This window comes from Lathamus discolor, chromosome 5, assembly GCF_037157495.1.
Source record: "Lathamus discolor isolate bLatDis1 chromosome 5, bLatDis1.hap1, whole genome shotgun sequence".
NCBI classification, from domain to species: Eukaryota; Metazoa; Chordata; class Aves; order Psittaciformes; family Psittacidae; genus Lathamus; species Lathamus discolor.
Genome location: NC_088888.1, coordinates 47,207,180 through 47,226,641, shown reverse-complemented (window position 1 = coordinate 47,226,641; position 19,462 = coordinate 47,207,180). Strand labels below are relative to the sequence as shown.

The window sequence follows — 19,462 nt, the reverse complement described above, 5'->3', positions numbered from 1 at the left end:
CAATGCTCAGTTTTTCACACAAGTTCAAAGAAACAAATTGTAGGCAGAGCTTCAAACTAGTTCTAGATTTCATGAGGTTCATTCCATCCTTTAACAACAGCCCACCTCTCATGAAGAAGTGAAATCATTGTGGAGTGTTGCAGTCAATCAAGAGAAACCAGTGATGAGAAAGTGACCAAAACATCGTCATTCCCTGCTGCCCAAGACACAGCTCAGCTTACAGTAGTCAGCTGTAACGTCCAGCCCCACTGACATGGCAATTGCTTGGGAGTTAACTGAGGTAGAGCTACAATGATTCCCTTTTCTCCCAGCGCAATCCATTTCAGCAGTTCCTCGTAGCCAACCAGCTTCACCTGAGGCAGAAATATACATACACTGTGATTAGAACAGTGCCTTCTTGAAGCGTGTGCTTCTCAAATCATCGCAGTATTGACAAAAGAAATGTTGGCTGTCCTGGGTTCAGCAGTAGCAGTCATTTTTCTCCTTAGTAGCTGGTGCAGTGCTGGTCCATAGCTACCTTACTAACCCATATCCTTAAGTGCCACTTACCAACCAAATGAATTACAATTATTAAAGGTAACTGAAAATTAGTTGCAAAGTAATTACAAACAATAATTTACTACAAGCAGTAAAGGTAGGGCTGGTGGGTCTCGAGACATACTTAGGGCTGTAAAGAAGGTACATAAACACTTTCCAGAAGTCTGGGATGGGATTTTGGTCTAAGCAGGGATCTAGGTGCCACAGCACACACCTTTGTATCACCTGTTTCCAAAATGCTTGTTTCTCATAGTGGAACTTGTAGTCTTGAATGAGCACCAGTTCCTTACAGAGTGCAGCCAGGTATCGCAACCAAAGCAGACCTGGAGAACCCTTCTACAGAAACCACACGAACAGGGTGAGACACACCAGCTGCTGACATGCTGAAAATAGTGAGTAGCTGAAGACCAATCTATTGCTGAGGAACATCCTTACTCTCCTGTGCACATATACTCCTGACCCCTATTCAAGATTCATCTACAACACTTGTGAAATTACTCTGTCTTCCCTGGCACAGAGTTGTCTTGGCTTAATGTCACATGCAACTAGAGGCAGTCCAGGAACACCTGTAATGCATTCATTTCAGCAGCTAGTGGACATCCAATGCATGAGAACAGAGCTAAGCCAAAGATAATCCCTACCTTAGATGCACAGTGTTGATACTAAGCCCTGAGCACCAACTGTTTTGCTCTGTAAATTTGCTTCCATTGGGTTACACTGCTGATAATGTAGGTGTGGCATCATGTCCTCAACTTCTGACTACCTCTTGCTGTCAGACACACATCTAGGGTTGCACTGCTCTACTACTTAGCATCCCTGGGCATTGAAAATCTTTGTGTGCTTTCCTTTTGTGCAAGGCTTTGACTTGCACAATTACAGCAATTACAGTCTCACCAAAATCAGGAGGATGACTATTTATAAAGAAAGGTCATGCTGAGTTAGAGGCTACAGGAAACAGGAGGGGCAGCACAGTTGTTTTCCCCTAGTACTTGGCCTACTTAGTTTGCAAGCTAAAACATACTCCACCAACAGTTCAGTTTTAACTTTGTTGGAGAAGAAACATCCCACTGGGAGGACTATGACAAAGAGGTCCCAGAATGGAAACAAACATTTGCTGGGTCCCTTCCAATGTACACTGTCCTGAGCTATGCATTCCCAAAGAGGCCAGAAACTAAAAGAAACACGATGGAACATGACAAATCCTAGAGGTGTTTTCCTTCAGAGCATGTGCATTTCTTGCAGTGTTAAAAGCCTTGCTGTTCTAAAGGGGAAGAGTGAGGCGTGTTGTCTTTTACCTGTGTTTCTCCAAGCTTGGCTCGTGGCTCACCAAGTACCAGAGTCCCAGAGACCGGCCAGTCAAGGAAGATGGCATTGACTTTCCCCTCTTTAGGGCTGAAAGTGTACCTGGTTGGAAATGGGGAATAGAAATGCATGTCAGTTTTGCCTTGTAAATTTTCTGAAGTGATACATAGAGTGTTTTCAGGACTGAAAAAATGGATTTGAAGATTTAGTGTGAATTACATTTTCACACAAAGAACTGTCTTTTCAGGCAATTTTTAGCCTTTGATAAAGTACTGATCCTTGAAAACATGTTCCAACAAACTAGATGTAATAGAGACTGTTAAATAACTGAGTTCAGAGGTAAGCATCTGTAGTAACCGAAGCACATAATATCTCACTGCTGCTCAGCCATAGAGGAGGGAGGTATTCCCTCTTTCTTTGCTTTAGTTAACAATGTTTTATTGCTCTTGGAGGCTAAAGCCAGATAGCCAAATCTTACTAGTAACTGCAGTAAAAAGACCCACTGCAGTGGAGAAGAGAGTCGAGACCAAAACCCTGACGGATTGTTAAGGTATTACATGCAGCAGCTGTGAGGCACAAAGGCAGAGGAGAGTCCAGACTGGCTGAGTATAGTGACCAAACAATTGCAGTTCCCTCCCTATGCATTTTTACCTTAAAAAGTAATGCAGGATATGCTAGACTGGTTTCTAGTTTCTTTCTCTCTAAAGAGTGACATCACCTTTGTGCAGATAAACACTTCATAGCAGTTTTATATTTCCAGATTTTTTGGGGGTATAGTTTCTGTTGCCAGCTACACTAAGAAGCACAAGATCACTAAAGGAGCTATCTGCAACCTTCCCCTCAGCCTCAGCATCATCCCAGACCTACAGTCTCTGACACCCATTGCCCACCTACAGTTCTATACACACTTTTATGTGCAGTCACAAAAGGGTTAATTTCTTCACACACACATACGGTAGTGATTTCTGTAGCACCAAGTCATCATTAAGAATTTCAAAGGGTCACATACACTGTTAATGGAAGAGCTGATTTTAATTCAGTCACCTTACCACACTCCTGGGGTGGATGTGTCATTCTGTGCTCTCCATGGTTTTGTTCCGTAGATGGCTTCTCCATTGACTTTCAGCCAGGCACCCATCTGCCTCAGGCGCTCCTCAAATACAACGGCGATGCGACCATCATGAGTGGGCCCAATATTCATCAGGAGGTTACCTCCACAAGACACTGCTTCTACAAGTTGCTGAAATGTTTTTAAGCACATACACAGAGCATATGGTCATAGTTAATAAAATCATGCATCTGAAGTACTTACCAAAGTCTGCCATACTGCTTCAGAATGATGAACTGAATGAGTTATGTTACTGTTGCATGTTTAGACTTTCAGGGTCATCCCAACAGCCAATACAAAATTTAAGCTCCTATGAAACAAAGCTCTGCTGGCAATTTTTATGGCAGAAAACAGACCAAAATACATTTCTGCACCAGTATGTCCATCTGAACCTACATTAGAATCAGAGCCTACAACTTTTTAACATTTCAACTTCTAGGGTTTTACCAATAGAAGGAATAGATGATTTCTGTACATGAGAGAAGAATAAAACTAATAGATGCCACTTCAGTTTTACTGAAGCTCAGAGGAGCAACTTCCTTTTTATTCCTGTGTTTGATGCTCTTCCTGGTTTACAGAGGCATCTGTAAAACATGAGCAGGCCTTCTAAAGTCCGTAAATATTTGTGTTCACATCCACGCTGCCCTCCAGAGATCATGGACTGAGGTGCACAGACAGCTGGAGATAAGCTACTGAATGAATTTATACCTTCTGCCTCATTACTTCTATTTGCAATTATTTTTTGCAAGACAGTACTAGGAACAGATTTAGATTAAGCAACAATAACAACCTTCCTCTCGCCACCTGAATTTTGCAATTAAATGCATTTAACTGAAAGATTGATCAGTCTTCCTGTCACTCGGTTCTCCTAAGCTTCAAATCTTTTTTTAATACTTTAGATTAGCAAAGGGAATCAGTGTTCCATTAACACCAGTTCTCCGCATCTGCTAGTGTCTACCTGTGTATCTGTAACAAGAGCACTGGGTTTTTTTTCCTTTGAATGAAGTGGGATGAATGGAAAGTTTCTTGCTACCAGGTAAGAAGGCTATCAAGAGTCAGAAACTGTTTCTAGCTAGAAGGGGGAAAAAGATGTAACCTTCAATCGTGAGTTCTTAAATAGTGGCTGTGAACCTGCAACTGTTTGCTTCTCATCAACTTGGAGGTGCAGTTACAGAAAAAAACTAGTAGAAAAGGCAATTATGAAACTATCCAGTTACTATAGTAACTATCCTTACTAGTGGGGGAAACAGCTTCTAAGAAACTTACTGAATTTTTACTAACTCATGTTTCTCTTGGTCATTTCTATGAAATTAATAAGAATTACATGGATATTCCATCCTGCCAGTGCTAGGCTGGAAATGAGCAGAATTATTTATTATTTCATTGATTCATTATTCCATTAAAATAATATTTTAATAAAATATATAATAGAGATGCTATATAGCATAACGTAATAATCAGGCAGCAGAGTCAGAAGTTGCAGGCAACATCTTTGTCCACTGTACCTTCACCAAGTCCTCGATTGCGAGGTAATCTCCAAGCTGTGCGTTCCTCCTGTACCCCCACGACTTGCTGTCAATGGTCATGCAGTTCTCCCACTTGTGAGGCAGGAGGTGGCCAGGGTTATACCGGTCACTGCAAGTGTAGAAGCCACCATGTGTACAGATGCTGCCGACCCCCCAGCGGTCGTTGGTCACAACTGTGTCCCGGACTGGACTGGAAACAGAGAAATGTTATGATTTTTATAGTATAAAAGGCAGTCACAGCCAGTATAGTCCATTTCCACACACACCCCTCACAGAAACTAACATTTAGGATTACTTCTGTACTTATTCATTTACTACAGTCAGAATAAGTGCTATTTCAGGAATCCTGTTCTCATCCTTTGCTAGTAAAAGGTCCAGACCGGCATTTCTTAGGGAATATGCCCCAGACTTTCATAAAGGTCTGCCAGAAATCAGCCTGCACTTCACATCCACTGCCAGATGTTCAGTCTGTGATGACAACAAGGTACCCATTTTCTCAAATTAACTTGCTTTCCTGTTTGTCTGTGCAGCAGACTTAGGGAAGAACATGATTAGATAGAATAGCCGACACCATCTTAACTGATTGATTTGCCAAATATGAAAAAGTTGTCTTCTAAAGCAAGCTTTGACAGCCCTAGGAAAGACCGGGATTCTGTATTTCAGGAAAATTAATATTTAGTTAAGCCTTGCAAGTAGAGGTAACAGGTTCCACAAAATATACAGAAAAAAATGAGACAAAGAACACACAAAATAGAATTTGAGATGAAGAGCTAAGCCAGCATCATTATGTACCTGTCATTATACAGCCAGGCCAAGAAACCAGTACTGTTCCAATAAGTATCTGGTGCATTTCCATTCCCATCAGACCAAATTATTTCTGGTTGGTACTTGTTCACAATTTCATAGAGTTCTGGTAATGATTTACTAGTTGGAAACTTTCTTGTCATAAAGGCATTGGCGGCATCCTCAAGGAAGAGAGGATTAAACCATTCGAACAGGGAATGGTATAACCCAAAATGCAAGTCAGTCCTGTTTCTAACAGATGTTGCTAGTTCAGCCACAAGGTCTCGTTTTGGTCCCACATCAACAGCATTCCAGTTCCAAGAATATTTGGACCCCCATAAAGTAAAGCCTGAAAACAGAAAAATTGAAGGATAAGAAAGGGAAGCAGAAGAGGGGAAGTTATAGTTCCTCTTTCTGAAACATAGTTCACAAGCGTGTTGCAAAAAATAAATATAATTAAAATCATATATGCAATAATATTGTTATCATGCTATCAAGTATGCCTACAATCTGTTTATGCATGATGATAGTAGCCAGAACACCAGAACACCATGCCAGATATGTTTATGCTTTTTTTTATACATACATATATACATTTATATTTTCCAGTTCTGTACTACTTAGGATAATTATTCCTTCTCCTTAATTCACTCCATTCATATATCGCAATTAAATTAGCCAAAAATACAGCCATTTTCAAGGCATCTACGTTTTCACTGAATGTACTAATACAAACTGAATACACATTCAACAACTGAAAGATAAAAGGCTTTCTCAGCTGCAGAAGGCACAAGCTACCATTTGCATTCAAAGACTATTGTCCTCCCTTCTGTTTACGTCTTATGCGAATGTTCACGTCTTATTTGTCTGAACACTTACAACAGCTCAATCAACTCCTCAGTGCATGTATATAAACTCCTTTTAAAGTATCAGCAGGGATTTAACATTTCAGACATCCAGCAATCCAACACAAGCGCAAGTACTACTGCACTGCAGGCTTCAACCACTGGCAGAGGAGCTCCACTCTCATCTTCAAACTGCTTTATACTCATTGTCTGATAAATCTTGTGCTACTTTTGTGAACTGGATACATGTACTTGTATCTATGAGACAAAACAAGCTCAAAATTCATGCCCCAGGCTACAGAACAGACTAAATGAAACACAGTTCTTTTGAAGTCACTGGGAATTACACCATGGGAATCATCAAGATCAGGATTTTATGTGTGTCAGCAGAGATGAAAATTCCCAAGTTGCCAGTCTTGAACCCACATCTCCCCAAAGACCAACAACATTCACTCCATGTACTTTCATATTGCATCTTAGTATTTTGTACTTTCTTTGCTACCGTATTTCCTTACAACCACTTTCTTTTCCTTTACTCTGCAAAGCATCTTACAATTGCAGTGCCAAAAAATCAATCACATCTGTAAAGTTACAGACCTAGTTCAAAGTTTTGGCTTCTATGCACTACATCAAGAAGAGCTATTCCCTGTGTATGCTTCCAACGCTGAAGCTGACCCCTGGAATATACTCCTAAACTCCTTGGAGAAACCTATGGAGCTCATTAACTGCCTGTACACAGTGGCTCTCCATATGTTAAAGGTGCAGAATTCACTTTTTTGGTTCCTCAAGCAACAAATTTCACAATAAAAAATAAACTACTGCAGGAAGCTCAGCGGCCCCCACTGCTTCAGGCTGTCTTACCTATGGCTAGAGAACAATGTCACAATCTATTTTTCCTCCTACACAAGCTCCACGGCCATAGCTTTTGTGTAAGTAAGAGCCAGGAAAATGCATGCACATTTCTTGGGTGGTTCATTTCCTCCTTGGCTGGGTTGGGGCAGGTAACACTCTGGCTTTATCTCTCTTAGAAAGTAGGAAAGTCACCCAGATTTTTCTACTGTTGACAGAAATGTACAAATTACTAACATTCACAGACCTTCCACTTACCTTCATGATGTTTTGAAGTTAAGACAACATATTTTGCACCTGAAGCCTTCAAAATATCTGCCCACTGGTGGGGATCAAAGAATTCTGCTGTAAACAGTGGCCCAAAATCTTCATAACTGAACCCAGGTGGGTAATTTGCCTCCATAAATTTCACATAGGGCGCTCTCTTTTCCTTCTGCCAGTACCACCTACAAAACATAGGGCAACACATGTCTGCTGGTGTATTTTTAGACAAAGAAAATAACTGAAATCATCAGCTCCTATTTGAGTTCACATTTAGAGGCACATGCAATGGCAGTATATGACACTGTCAGTAAGACTAAACTGCTTCAGAACAGTATTAATTACCAAAGATTTCCTTTTCTCTGTCCTCTTTGGCCATACTGTACATCTTTCAAGCACTCCAGTTTCCAAAAGTCCCAGAATTTCATTTTTGAGCAATGAAACACAGCAGCTACACTTTGGCAAAATGGCAGTCTTGCTCAGTACCCAAATCCCAAAACCATACCAGAGGGCACAGGTTGACAGTCCATGTAAGCAGCTCAGGTGGCACAAAGAATCTGCTTTTTCTGGACTAACATCTCTCACCCTCCTCAAGTCTCACACACCAGGCATCTCTGCTCTGCCTCACAGACTGCAACTCCTGCAGCCCACAAACATGCAGGCCAGCAACTTTACCTCTCTGCCAGCCCAGAGTTCTCTACACCAAATGGAGCAGAGTAACCTGATGTGTGAGCAGCTACCCACAGTCCCAGAGCAAGAGAACTGTGCCTGCAGTGTGCTGCAGCCACTGCACAAGCGAGGCTGAAGCAAAGACAGCATACAAGGCGGCATGTCCTCCCACAGCAACCTGCCTCTGCAATAACCCCACACACTTACAGGTGCACATCTGTCACAGGCTCTAACATACAGGCACACACCTACCTGCCTACCACTGCACACAGATTTAGGAACTAGAAGGAAAAATAAGCTTGTGACGTATTTTTGCGTTCCTCCTAGCAAAGTCAGAGACAGTTTCTATCCTGTACTTCCCCATGGCAGTGATCAGTGCTGTCACTATTCCCACTGGTCTAGTCCACAGCAAGGCTTGGAGCTTGGCTCTGTGGTCCAAGCGTGGCCTCTCACCCTCATCATGCACAGAGATCGCAAGTCACCAACAGAGCCCTATTTATTTTCAACCTGCTCCATCATCTACTACCTAGCAATGAAAGAGAACTCCAGAAACAGCACACAACAGTCCTTACAGCATAATCAGCCTTATTGCTGGAGGCCTTTTAACAACACCATATGCTGTGACTGCTAATGCTTATGTAGAAAAGGGTCTGAAAGCATTCACCTTTCTATGAATGAAGCCAACAGCAAAAATCCTGTTGGCAAATTTAGACACAAATGAAAACAAACTGAAAGTAAATGAATAAACCAGGCCAGAATCTGAACATTTGAAGTGTGTTTCCTTCTCCTGTCCTGGAGTCCAGAGGTGGACTCTGACCTCAGTTCTGCGAGATGACAGTAACTTTATGGATATTGCTGTAACCTTCCCAAATAGAATTCAGCACAAACAAGCCCAACTTCTGATAGCAAAAGGGAAAAAAAAAATCTAGAACAGCTGAGACAGCCTTCTTCACTGAAAGAATCTGGATAAAAACCCCACCCCACTCTGATTTTGAAGTGTGTAATTGCATAAAGAAACAGGTAACATCCTCACTTCTTTCCCTTTGTCACACTGTTTGCTAACGTGAGCACTTCCACTTTGACACGTTAAGATTCTAGAAACATCCTGACCAAGGCTGAACAGCCGCAAGGGAAAGGTGATGGGCTGGGTGATGTTAAGATTTTATAACTCAACATCTGAAGCTGCTAACACAGGACTTCGATTCTGTGATTCATCATCTGACTGCACGTGCTGCCTGAACCCAAAGTTAGTGTCTCCCCATCCCCACTGGGAAAGTAACGTATTAAGTGGAGTCCACATTAAAAAACTGCTGAAACTCCTGAACATAACTCTGATAAGAACAGAGCAAATACTGTCAGAGAACAGCATTTTGTTTATACTGGTGCTAGGCTGTTTACAAATACTGTATTTAAGGTTTACTACAGCTCTGCCACATAGCTGCTGTTATCTTCATGTCGTAAATAGTAATGTGATTCACTTGAAGTCATACAGGAAGTATTTGGTAGAGCATGGAAAGAAGGCAGCAAAAAAAATATGCTGACAGCCAAGGGCCTGAACCAGTGAACGCACGCAAACCAAAGGTTTTATTCAGCCTTTGAATTCAAATTATTTGAAGGATCAGCTTTTTAGGCTCTTTTCAGCGGAAAGTAGCTTTTAATAAGAAAAAAGAAGAAACCCACCTAGCGCAGAGAATGCGCACATGAGAACTGCAGGCAGCTTGCCAAGCAAAGGCAGCGCTGGGGGAGCGATGGGCTGCTGCGCTGCCCACACAGCGCAGGGCCCCGGCGATCCAGCAGGAGCTGGGCAAGGCTCCTCCAGAGCCGGAGCTCCCCAGTGCCCGACCTCACCGCGCCTGGGGAGAGCCCCTTCACCGATCCCTTCGCCACAGCTCCGCAGGTCTCCTGCCGCCCACCCAACCGCCTCTTTCAGACCGCTGTGGAAAACACATCTTTCAGCTCTACAGGCCAACATAGTGAAGAGTTTTAGGGCAGGGCAGACGTGGTGAGACGTACCAGAAGCACATCAAACTCTGCTTCCTTCGTACACGGCGCCATAAATTCAGTGGCCTCAGCTGGAAATAAACCTCTTCCCACACACCTCAGCTCCAGGGTCAGCGTGCAGACGGGCCTTAAACCTAACCACCGCTTTAAGGGGGGACACACCAGGTCAAAGCCTGCCTGCCCAAAGAGCAGTTTTCCAAGCAGACTCCTCAGATCCCCGGCACGACCCAGCCACAGCCGCTGTACCTCGGTGCGACCCTCCCAGCCGGCCCTCGGCGGCAGCGCCAGGGACGCCGGGGCCTGCGGGCGCCACGGCCGGGGAGGCCCAGGGGCTGGGCAGGCCAGGGGCCGGGGAGCTCACCAGAACCACTCGCTGCCGAAGCTGGGCACCGAGAACACGCCCCAGTGGATGAAGACGCCAAACTTCGCCTCGTCAAACCAGGCGGGCAGCGGCCGGGTGTCCAGCGAGCTCCAGGTGGGCTCATAGCGAGGCTGCCCGTCACCACCCGGCGGCCGCGCCGCCAGCAGCCCGGGCAGGCCCAGCAGCAGCCCCAGCAGCAGCAACGGCGGCGAGGCGCGGCCGGGTGAGCCCGGCATGGCGGCGGCGGGTTAAGAGGAGGCGGCTCCTGAGGGCAGGGATGCCGGAGCCGCACGGCCACGCAGGGCAGAACGGGACTCGCGGGCCGGGCCGTGGGGCGGGCTCTGGCTCCGGCTCTCCCCGCCCCAGCGCCCGTTCCGCCGCAGCCCGCCGCCCTCCGGCCGAAGCGTAGCCTGGACGTAGCACCCGCAGGTGGAGAGCTCGGGCCCCGGCCCCGGCCGTGCTGAGGCTCATCCGCGCCCTCCCCGGCTAAGCCAGCAGCGCCGCGGCCTTCGCCTCCTCTGCATGGAGAAGCGCGGCAGCCTTTGGAGGCCTGTTCCCGTCGGAGCCGCGTTACCTCTTTGCTCCATCACAAGTTGCCACCTGGATCTGAAGGATTTTAAGAAAATGAAGTAACTGAGTTCTGCCTTGGCCAGCACCCCACGGTGCTTCTCCAGCCTCCTCCGGCCCATGGCCTGCTGGCTCAGCCCGGCATGGGCCGTTTCTGTTCTGCTTGTCCCGGGAGCACTGGCTATCTCCTTCAGGGCTGCCTGCCAGGGTCTGCTGGATTTGCTGCCCCATCCAGAGCTGAGTCTCATCTGCAGCCAGGGTCTGCTCCAGAGGTGGCCTAGGCAGCCTGCTGGGTTTGTCCTTTCTGCCTGCTTCCAACCGCAGGCTCAGCTTCCCTTCCCTTTCCACTTCCCTTTCCCGGGAACGACAGTGTGACACCCCTTGCTCTGTAGCTCCTTCCAGCCCGCTTGTACATAGTGGCTTCCAAAGCAGAGAGGTGCTCCAAAGCCTGCCAAGGAAGCCTGTGTGGAAGCTTCGTCCATTCAGTAGATGACATTTGTGCTGTGATCATTGGTGGCAGGCACATATTTGAAAAGATGCATCTTAGAATCATAGAATAGTTAGGGTTGGAAAGGACCTCAAGATCATCGAGTTCCAACCCCCCTGCCATGGACAGGGACACCTCACACTAAACCATCCCACACAAGGCTTCATCCAACCCGGCCTTGAACACTGCCAGGGATGGAGCACTCACAGCCTCCCTGGGCAACCCATTCCAGTGCCTCACCACCCTAACAGGAAAGAATTTCCTCCTTATCTCCAATCTAAACTTCCCCTGTTTAAGTTTTAACCCGTTACCCCTTGTCCTGTCACTACAGTCCCTAACGAAGAGTCCCTCCCCAGCATCCCTATAGGCCCCCTTCAGATACTGGAAGGCTGCTATGAGGTCTCCACGCAGCCTTCTCTTCTCCAGGCTGAAAAGCCCCAACTTCCTCAGCCTGTCTTCATACGGGAGGTGCTCCAGTCCCCTGATCATCCTCGTGGCCCTCCTCTGGACTTGTTCCAGCAGTTCCATGTCCTTTTTATGTTGAGGACACCAGAACTGCACACAATACTCCAGGTGAGGTCTCACAAGAGCAGAGTAGAGGGGCAGGATCACCTCCTTCGACCTGTTGGTCATGCTCCTTTTGATGCAGCCCAGGATATGGTTGGCTTTCTGGGCTGCAAGCGCACACTGCAGCCGGCTCATGTTCATTTTCTCATCAACCAGCACCCCCAAGTCCTTCTCTGCAGGGCCGCTCTGAATCTCTCTTCTCTGCCCAATCTGTAGCTGTGCCTGGGATTGCTCCGACCCAGGTGTAGGACCTTGCACTTGTCGTGGTTGGACTTCATGAGGTTGGCATCAGCCCACCTCACAAGTGTGTCAAGGTCCCTCTGGATGGCATCCCTTCCCTCCAGCGTATCAACCGGACCACACAGCTTGGTGTCAATGGCAAACTTGCTGAGGGCGCACTCAATCCCACTGTCCCTGTCAGCAATGAAGATGTTAAACAAGACCGGTCCCAACACCGATCCCTGAGGGACACCACTTGTTACTGGTCTCCAGCTGGACATTGAGCCATTGACCACAACTCTTTGTGTGCGGCCATCCAGCCAGTTCTTTATCCACCAAGTGGTCCATCCATCAAATTGATCTCTCCAATTTAGAGAGAAGGGTGTTGTATGGGACAACATCTTTAGTATTATTTAAATAAACGTAAAGACAACATCTTTTTTTTTTTTTTTTTTTTTTCCTGGCTGATGCTTCTCCAGTCTTTCCTGATGCCCAAATTGTGTATTTTTGCATCAGCCCCTGGGATGCAGCCATGGCATGGCCTATGTGAAATAATTTGACTTAATCAGCAAATACTAATTTTCCAAAATCATCACCACAAATGGAAATTTCTTTGGCAATCTCATCAGAACTATTAAAAATTAATAAGCAGGCAACTGAACTAATCTCTGCCCACCTGGGAAAGCATACACTTTACTGCTGCTCTATGGAAACAGAACTTCAGTTTGCAGAGCCATTAACCACAGTTGTTACATTTCATCCAAAAATATTGAAGGGCTCTGAGAAGAGGCACTAGCTATCTTTTAAATGTTTTCATTTATATTCATTGATGACTGTATTAAGCTGGAGGCTGATAAAGACCATTGTGACATCCACGATATCATTCTTTCTGACTGACTGTTCACATGACTCTGATTTACAAAAGCACTTTGATATCACAATAGGAGCCTCTTCAAATCTCTTTTACGTGTAGTGCTGACCTACTTTCTTTCTGTCTTCTTTTACCTTCTCCCCTTTAGATGTCATTACTTCACAAAAAGGGTCCTTAAACGTTTTTGACCTCTCACTATGGTATCTTTGCTAGTTTATCTTTGGCTTTCTTCATGTTCCCCTTCTCTTTTTGATCACACCAAAGGATTGCAGACTCTGAGCAGCACCTTTGTGTGGGAATTTTGAAGTAGACTCTGAAGCTCATTCTGTACAGCACACCAAAGTCACAACTTTGGCTCTGTGGCTCAAAACGCTTTGAATGAAAAGTGATGTAAAAAAAAAGGTCGGTGGGCTTTGGGTCTTACCCCTCATATCAGTGACCTGCCATCGACCTTGATGAGATTTAGAGCAGGAACCGTGTATTTCAATAATGAACTTGATCACATATTTTAAATTAAAAATAATACTAAATATTCATAAATTATATTAACAAATTAATATCTAAATTATAATAGATTGTGTTTAATCATTAATAAATTGTAACTAATTATTAATAAATTAATAATAACAATTAAGAAAAGAAGTAGAAACTACCTCAGTAAGTAGCAGTCATGACTCACACTCCCGGTTAAGGCACAAGCACGTTCAGAAAATGTTACCAGCCCACACAGGCACAGCTACTGAAATCTTCAGTAAGGGAAAAGGTCCTCAGTGCACAGCCACATCTGTAATGAGGCAAGCTGCAAAGCGTAAACAATAAAAATAGTACCACTGTAGGATTTTGTGAATAACACAAGACCAGTGTCTGCAACTGCAGGAAACCTGGGTGCACTGCCCATCTCTGTGATGCTGGAGCCACCAGGCCCCGGCAAAAAAGGCTGTAAGCAAGGAGTGCATTGCTGTGCATCGCTGTGCATCACAAGAAGCCCCTGCCTCTCACTCTCCCTCCACAGCCCCGCTGGGAAAGCTCTGCACAGCTGGAGAAGGAGCAAGCCGGCTGGAGATGGAAATAATGAAGGCAATTCCCTGGGAGATGCTAAGCAGAAAAGACCTTTTGACCTGACTAATGGCTGACATATGAGACTTGTATACTGGATCAATTGCTTGGGCAAAGGCATACGGTGCTGGAGCTGTATCACTCCTGGAAAGACTGGAAAACCACTGTGCCTGGGGAGCTGCACAAGGCTTGGCAATGAAAGGCGGGTGCTCAGCTGCTTGGGTGGAAGCAGAGATCAGAAGCTGCATTTCACATGGACAAGTTTCAAACTCGATAGGATTTGATTCAGAGCTGGAGAGTGGTAGTTGCTAAAATGTTTTGATACAGCCTGAATGGGACCTTCATATTTGATAGCTGGATAATGTGGCACTGGAGGCATTACAATACAGGATGAAGTCTTGTCTGTCTATGGCAAGGTGCCAGTGGCTTCAGGACAGCAAGGATTTTATTCAAGGCAGAATATAAAATATTTTGCAGTGAAAACGAATCATGTTGTAAAAGTGTATCTGTAAAGCAACACCAGAAAATGAAACTATGGGTCTTGACTTTGCTTTTGCTGAAGTTGGTGTGACTCCTGCTTCTGATCTGAAAGCCAGGAAATACTTTCCTCCCCAAACCTTGAGTCACATGGTCGTAAACCTGTTTGTGAACAGCCTCTTGCCTGCACCCCAAACCTTACAAAGACGAAAGGAAGGGGGAGTCAGGAGATTTGACTCACCTCCCTCTCTGCTCCGCTTCAGGGGTGCGATGCCTTGTGCAACCTCTCGGTTTGGAGGGGCCGGGCCGGGAAGGAGGAGGGAGGGTACCTTGTTACACAAACCAGAAGTGGTGGTGTCAGTTGCTCTTCTCTTTTATTAACTGATACTTTTGTTTTCCGAGAGTTGGAAATGACTGGAGAGGGAAGCATGAAGGCACGTTTGCTTTGCCCCTGTGCAAACACAACATTTAAGCTTCTACAGACCCCAAACCCCAGTTATGGTCCCGGCGGGGCGGCCCCGCTCCGGCGGGGCGGTCGGAGACTAGGGGCGGCTCTTCCTCTTCAAACTTTCCCTTTCTCCTCCCTCGCCGCTTCTTTCCCTCCTCTTTTCTCTTCCCTGCCCCTCTCGGCTCCCCGACGGCGATGGCTGAGAGGCCGGGGTGCACCGGGGGAGCATCGCTGCCCGTCTGGTCCTTGCCTGGTCCCCGCGGCCGCTCCCAAAGCGACATCTCCTCCTTCTCCTCTTCCCGGAGAACCCGCCAGCTGCGGTCCAACGTGGGTGGCTCAGGTAAGGGGGAGGGAACGGAGGGTCCTTGTGTCCGAGCCCCCCAGAGCCGAGCTGAACCGGGGAATCTGGGAAAAGACATCCTCCTCCACACTCTTCCCTCTCCCCTCCCAGACGCAGGACTGGCTCTCTCGGTGGCCAAAATGTCTGTCCCTCGTTTACATGGTGTTTGATCTACCCCCCGAGATGATATTCACGAAGTTCCTGGTTTTCATACCTGTGTTCTCAGTTTTAAAAGAACCCCAGTGCAGTGGTGGGTACCCACCGTTTCCCCAAAGCATCTCTGACTGCAAGGGCAGAAAGCCCCAGGAATGCTTCAGGGTATATTGCTGGGACATCAAACCCCCTTGTCCTGCCGCTTCACACATTACACTTCAGTTGTGTGTTAGAATTTCACCTCGTGCACTTACATCTCCTTTGGGTGAGGCAAAAATATGTGTGAGTCAGTATCCCACCATCCTCCATCAGGAGGTAACCATTGCAAATGAACATGGGGTGATTTGGGGGTGGAAGCCTACTCTTTAGAACAGTGTAGGCTTTCTGCAGCATTCAGAATAGCTTTGCTGTGTAACATGAGAGGAAGTGAGGGTCCTAGTTTACAGTGCAGATATTTGAAAGGTGTCAAAGTCAAATAAATACACACCCAGTTGGTCCACTCAGGCTGTTTCCTGAGTTTGGGTATTAAGAAAATGAAATTCTGGTCTTCATACTACTTAGCACATTTTGAAAATGAGTGCTTCCCAGTTGCAAATCATCTTTATTCTATTGACTAAAGCAAACATCCTGGCAATGCAAGTATTTTGGATGCACTCGTACACTCTACTATGCAGAGATACCCATAACCCAAAGCACCATCAGGGAAGCTCCAATGTGCACTGAAGGACCTCCCCTGTGCCAGCAGAAGTAGGACAGCCCAGTGTGCAGTCAGGTATATAATGGATCATGCCTTCTTGCTTGCTCCTCAGGGAGTGTTAAGATGAAGCAGACCATTTGCTTAGGGAAGTTCAAACACACAGCTGACTGCCCAATGAGGGCAGAGGAGAGAGGGAGTGAAAACTTGCTCAGTTCCCATAGGAGGAAATAGATTCAACTTCTAGGGCCAGAGGCTGCAAGTAAAAACAACTCTGCATACCATTTTCTATATAATTTTCTGCTCTATCTTTCACTGTCTCTACTTTAAAGTTATGTTGAAGAACATTTGGGACAGGGAGGAGGTTCCAGTGGTTTGTCCAAATCAGAAAGGATTACTTTTAGGTGTAAGGTGTATTCCAGCACCATCTGCAAGAGTGCTGTGTGAACAATGCTCTACAACTTGCCTTAACCAGGATGCACAGGGATCGCCACAAAGGCTGACAACATTGAGACTATGTCCATGTTAGACTGTTTGTTGTTGGCTTAACTATAAAGACTGCTAACAATGAGCTGGGTTTATTACAAAAGACTGGCAAATCCAGTGGAGGTAAAATGATAATGTTTTCAAAGATGTGTTGTTGTTTGTAGCTCCTTACACACAAAGTTTAGTCCTCCCTGTTGCCCTACTTGATTTTTTTTCTTTCAGTTTTGAGGATGTGCTTCCTGCCAGCAAGTGACAAGAATTGCTTTCTCTGGTTTTTATTTTTTCGACATCTTTTTTTTCATTCTGTATTTTCTCTATTGCTACTTCCTGCTCACTGGGGACAACAAAAAAACTTACATGCTGCCACACAACTGTTGATTCCCTCTTTAAAAAGGAAAATATGCATTAAAGACGCAAAGCTGTTTAATTCTTAATGTGGTGGTTGGGTAATTGTTTTTATACTGAGATGCCATTAACACAACCTGCTTTCCATTCCCCTACTAACCTGAAGAACAATTATAATAGGGACAGAAATGTGAAGCACTTAGAGAATATGAACCTTATTGTTATTTTTGCTTCTACCTCTTTCTCTAGCTGTACCATTTGATTAAAGTAGGTCACTGATTTACATCAGATGTTACCTGTGCTCCAGCTGCTCCATTTAGAAGAGAGCAATTTGCATTTTAAATGACCTGCAAAATGTTTGCTTGCTGCCTCTTCCTGGATTGATTCAACTTACAACTGTTGAAGTCTCAAGTTGCAGTTGCATCTTCTAGATCCTGATGCCAGTTGTGCTGAGAAGACAATGCTGTCTCCTCTCACTCCATCAGTGATGGGCTGGTACCCCTATAGACAACTACCACCTCCTGATCCAACACTGTCAATGCAGGATCTGTTAAAGAGGTGATATTTGTGGAGACCCTTCTAGCTAAGGGAAGTAGAAAGTTGCCTTTCTAAAAGCAGCTTTGGCAGTGGCTCATAAAGTGCATCTGTTTATTTTTCTAGATTGGTATTGTACATATTTTGATAGTATAGTGAAGCTGGTCGGGTAGTTCCCATGTGTATGCTGCTTTCTTACCCTGCTCCTTCCTCTGCTTTTACCATATGCTGAAAGAAGCAGCTTCCTGGTATCACTTCACAGGATCTCACTTCATCAGCTATGGTCCAGTTTATGAGGACAGTATAATAATTTTCTTCTTCTTAAAGCTGGCTTTTTCTTTTAGGGTTAAGTGGTGGAAGATTACTTAATTTCCCCCTCTGGGCTGTCACCTCACCTGTCATTGTCATTCACCTCACCTCACCTTTACCTTCCAACTCTTTTTTACTTCTGGTAAGACCCTGTGACGGATAAAGTGATCCTCACCATGAATAAGGGTAGCACAGTCTAGACATTTCATTTAGACCCTGAAAAAGCGTAATGTCAGTGAATTTCAGAGCATCTGTGGCAGCATAGCCTGTGCATTACTTCAGCATCGTGGCACGCCCCATCTGACAACTGGCTAGTTTGACAGAGCGTTTCAAGGAGACTGGTGAAGAAAAGCATAGTCTCCTAAAATTTCAGAGCAACACAAGAGCCACTTGAAGAAAGCTTATTGAATTCCATACCTTTAAGCAGCCTTCCATGTTTAGTGATTACACTTAAACTGACCTTAAATGTTGATCGAGTTAACCAGGTTTCTTAACTTGCCCAGCATAGATGGGGACCGAACTGCATTTGAAACATAGACCTTGTTCAAATGCTTTCCCAGAACTTCTCCAAAATGTAGATTTGGTGGCTATGGGGCTGAGGGCAGCTCTCTTTGTGATCAGTGAGCCCTGGGGTGCAGGGTGAAGGTGGTTGCTCTTTCGTATCAGCCACCTTCATGCTCTGATTGTGAAGAGATGATGGCAGTTCTCTTCATGGTAGCCCTCAGGTACCAACCTCAGCTACTGCGCTGCCTGCTCTTTATGTGCTTGTCCACATAGACAGTGTGCAATTTGCTCTCTTTTTAGTGTTGTGGTTTTTGTTATACAGACTTGCATTTTGTTCCGAAGGTGATGAGGTTTGTGGTGAGCTACATCTTGCTGAAATGGGAACTTCACTGCTCAGAGCAGAAGTCAAAAACCCACCCATTTCTCCACTTTGGGTCTGACACTGTCATAGTGTTGCAGTGCCTCTTGAAGTCTTGCTCTTTAGCAAGAAGTTTCAGATTCATTCCACTGCTGGGAAGTGCACCTTGTAGGTAGAGAGGGTTCCATTCCTTTCATGCTTTTTTTGGTGTCTTTCTGATGACAGATGAAAAAAAAAAACCCAACTACCCACCAACAAAAAACTACCTGAGAATTCTGGCAGCAATGCATCGATACCTCAGGCTATAACCCAGATGCTGTATTGCAGCAGAGAATGAAAGGCAGAGTGTAAACTACAGTCCTGCCTCAAAACTTGTACATCTCAGGATTATTTAGGAATTTTGAGCTAGCACACTGGTCCTTTGCAGATTCATTTATTCAAAATGATCATGAGTTACAGCTATAATGCCACCTGCTGCTGACTCCAGAACAAAGTGAGTGAAAAGATCACTTAATATCCTCCAGTTAAGTGAAGAACTGGGGAAGCTTTCATATAGTGATCAGAGCATCAGAGTGGCTGATACTGGATGGGAAAAAAAATTTATGATTTTTGGACTTATTTGGGCTTTTCAATATTAGAATACTCCACTTTGCAAACTTAACAAATGTCAGATTCTCTTCTTAATGGACAAATTTTCTAGTAGATGCAAAGGAAATGTTTTTGACAGCTAAAGGTATCTGAGAATCTTGGAAGAGCAAAACCCAGAATACTCTTACTCTAGATATTGGTGGTTATCTAGGGGCAT

General features: G+C 45.1%; 2 protein-coding genes across 4 annotated transcripts in view; one reads left to right on the top strand and one right to left on the bottom strand.

Annotated features, from left to right (window-relative positions):
- Nucleotides 1-212: 212 nt before the first annotated feature.
- On the bottom strand, nt 213-10,573 carry FUCA2 (alpha-L-fucosidase 2). Of its 2 annotated transcripts, XM_065680689.1 has the most exons (7): nt 10,243-10,573; nt 7,209-7,396; nt 5,266-5,605; nt 4,453-4,663; nt 2,889-3,079; nt 1,833-1,941; nt 213-353 (listed from the first exon to the last, which is right to left on the bottom strand). In XM_065680689.1, exons 1-7 carry the CDS (start codon nt 10,476-10,478, stop codon nt 213-215), a joined length of 1,416 nt encoding a protein of 471 aa, XP_065536761.1. In that variant the 5' UTR covers nt 10,479-10,573. The 2 variants fall into 2 exon arrangements, with proteins under 2 accessions (XP_065536761.1, XP_065536762.1); XM_065680690.1 differs by lacking the exon at nt 213-353 and having other exon boundaries at nt 1,857-1,941; nt 2,884-3,079.
- Nucleotides 10,574-15,095: 4,522 nt separating this feature from the next.
- The window catches only part of PHACTR2 (phosphatase and actin regulator 2), a 140,385-nt gene continuing 136,018 nt past the window's right edge, over nt 15,096-19,462 (top strand). For both annotated transcript variants that reach the window (XM_065680688.1, XM_065680684.1), the window contains exon 1: nt 15,096-15,274. In XM_065680688.1, the coding sequence (XP_065536760.1) occupies nt 15,130-15,274 (145 nt within the window). In that variant the 5' untranslated portion in view covers nt 15,096-15,129. The remainder of the gene's footprint in view (nt 15,275-19,462) is intronic.

Excerpts from the sequence above, each read along its gene's own strand:
- FUCA2 (XM_065680689.1), bottom strand. The coding sequence starts at position 10,478 with ATGCCGGGCTCACCCGGCCGCGCCTCGCCGCCGTTGCTGCTGCTGGGG. Across the intron at positions 4,664-5,265 it reads GCCTGGCTGTATAATGACAG|TCCAGTCCGGGACACAGTTG; the intron begins GTACATAATGAT and ends CTCTGTTTCCAG. Across the intron at positions 3,080-4,452 it reads CAATCGAGGACTTGGTGAAG|CAACTTGTAGAAGCAGTGTC; the intron begins GTACAGTGGACA and ends AAAACATTTCAG.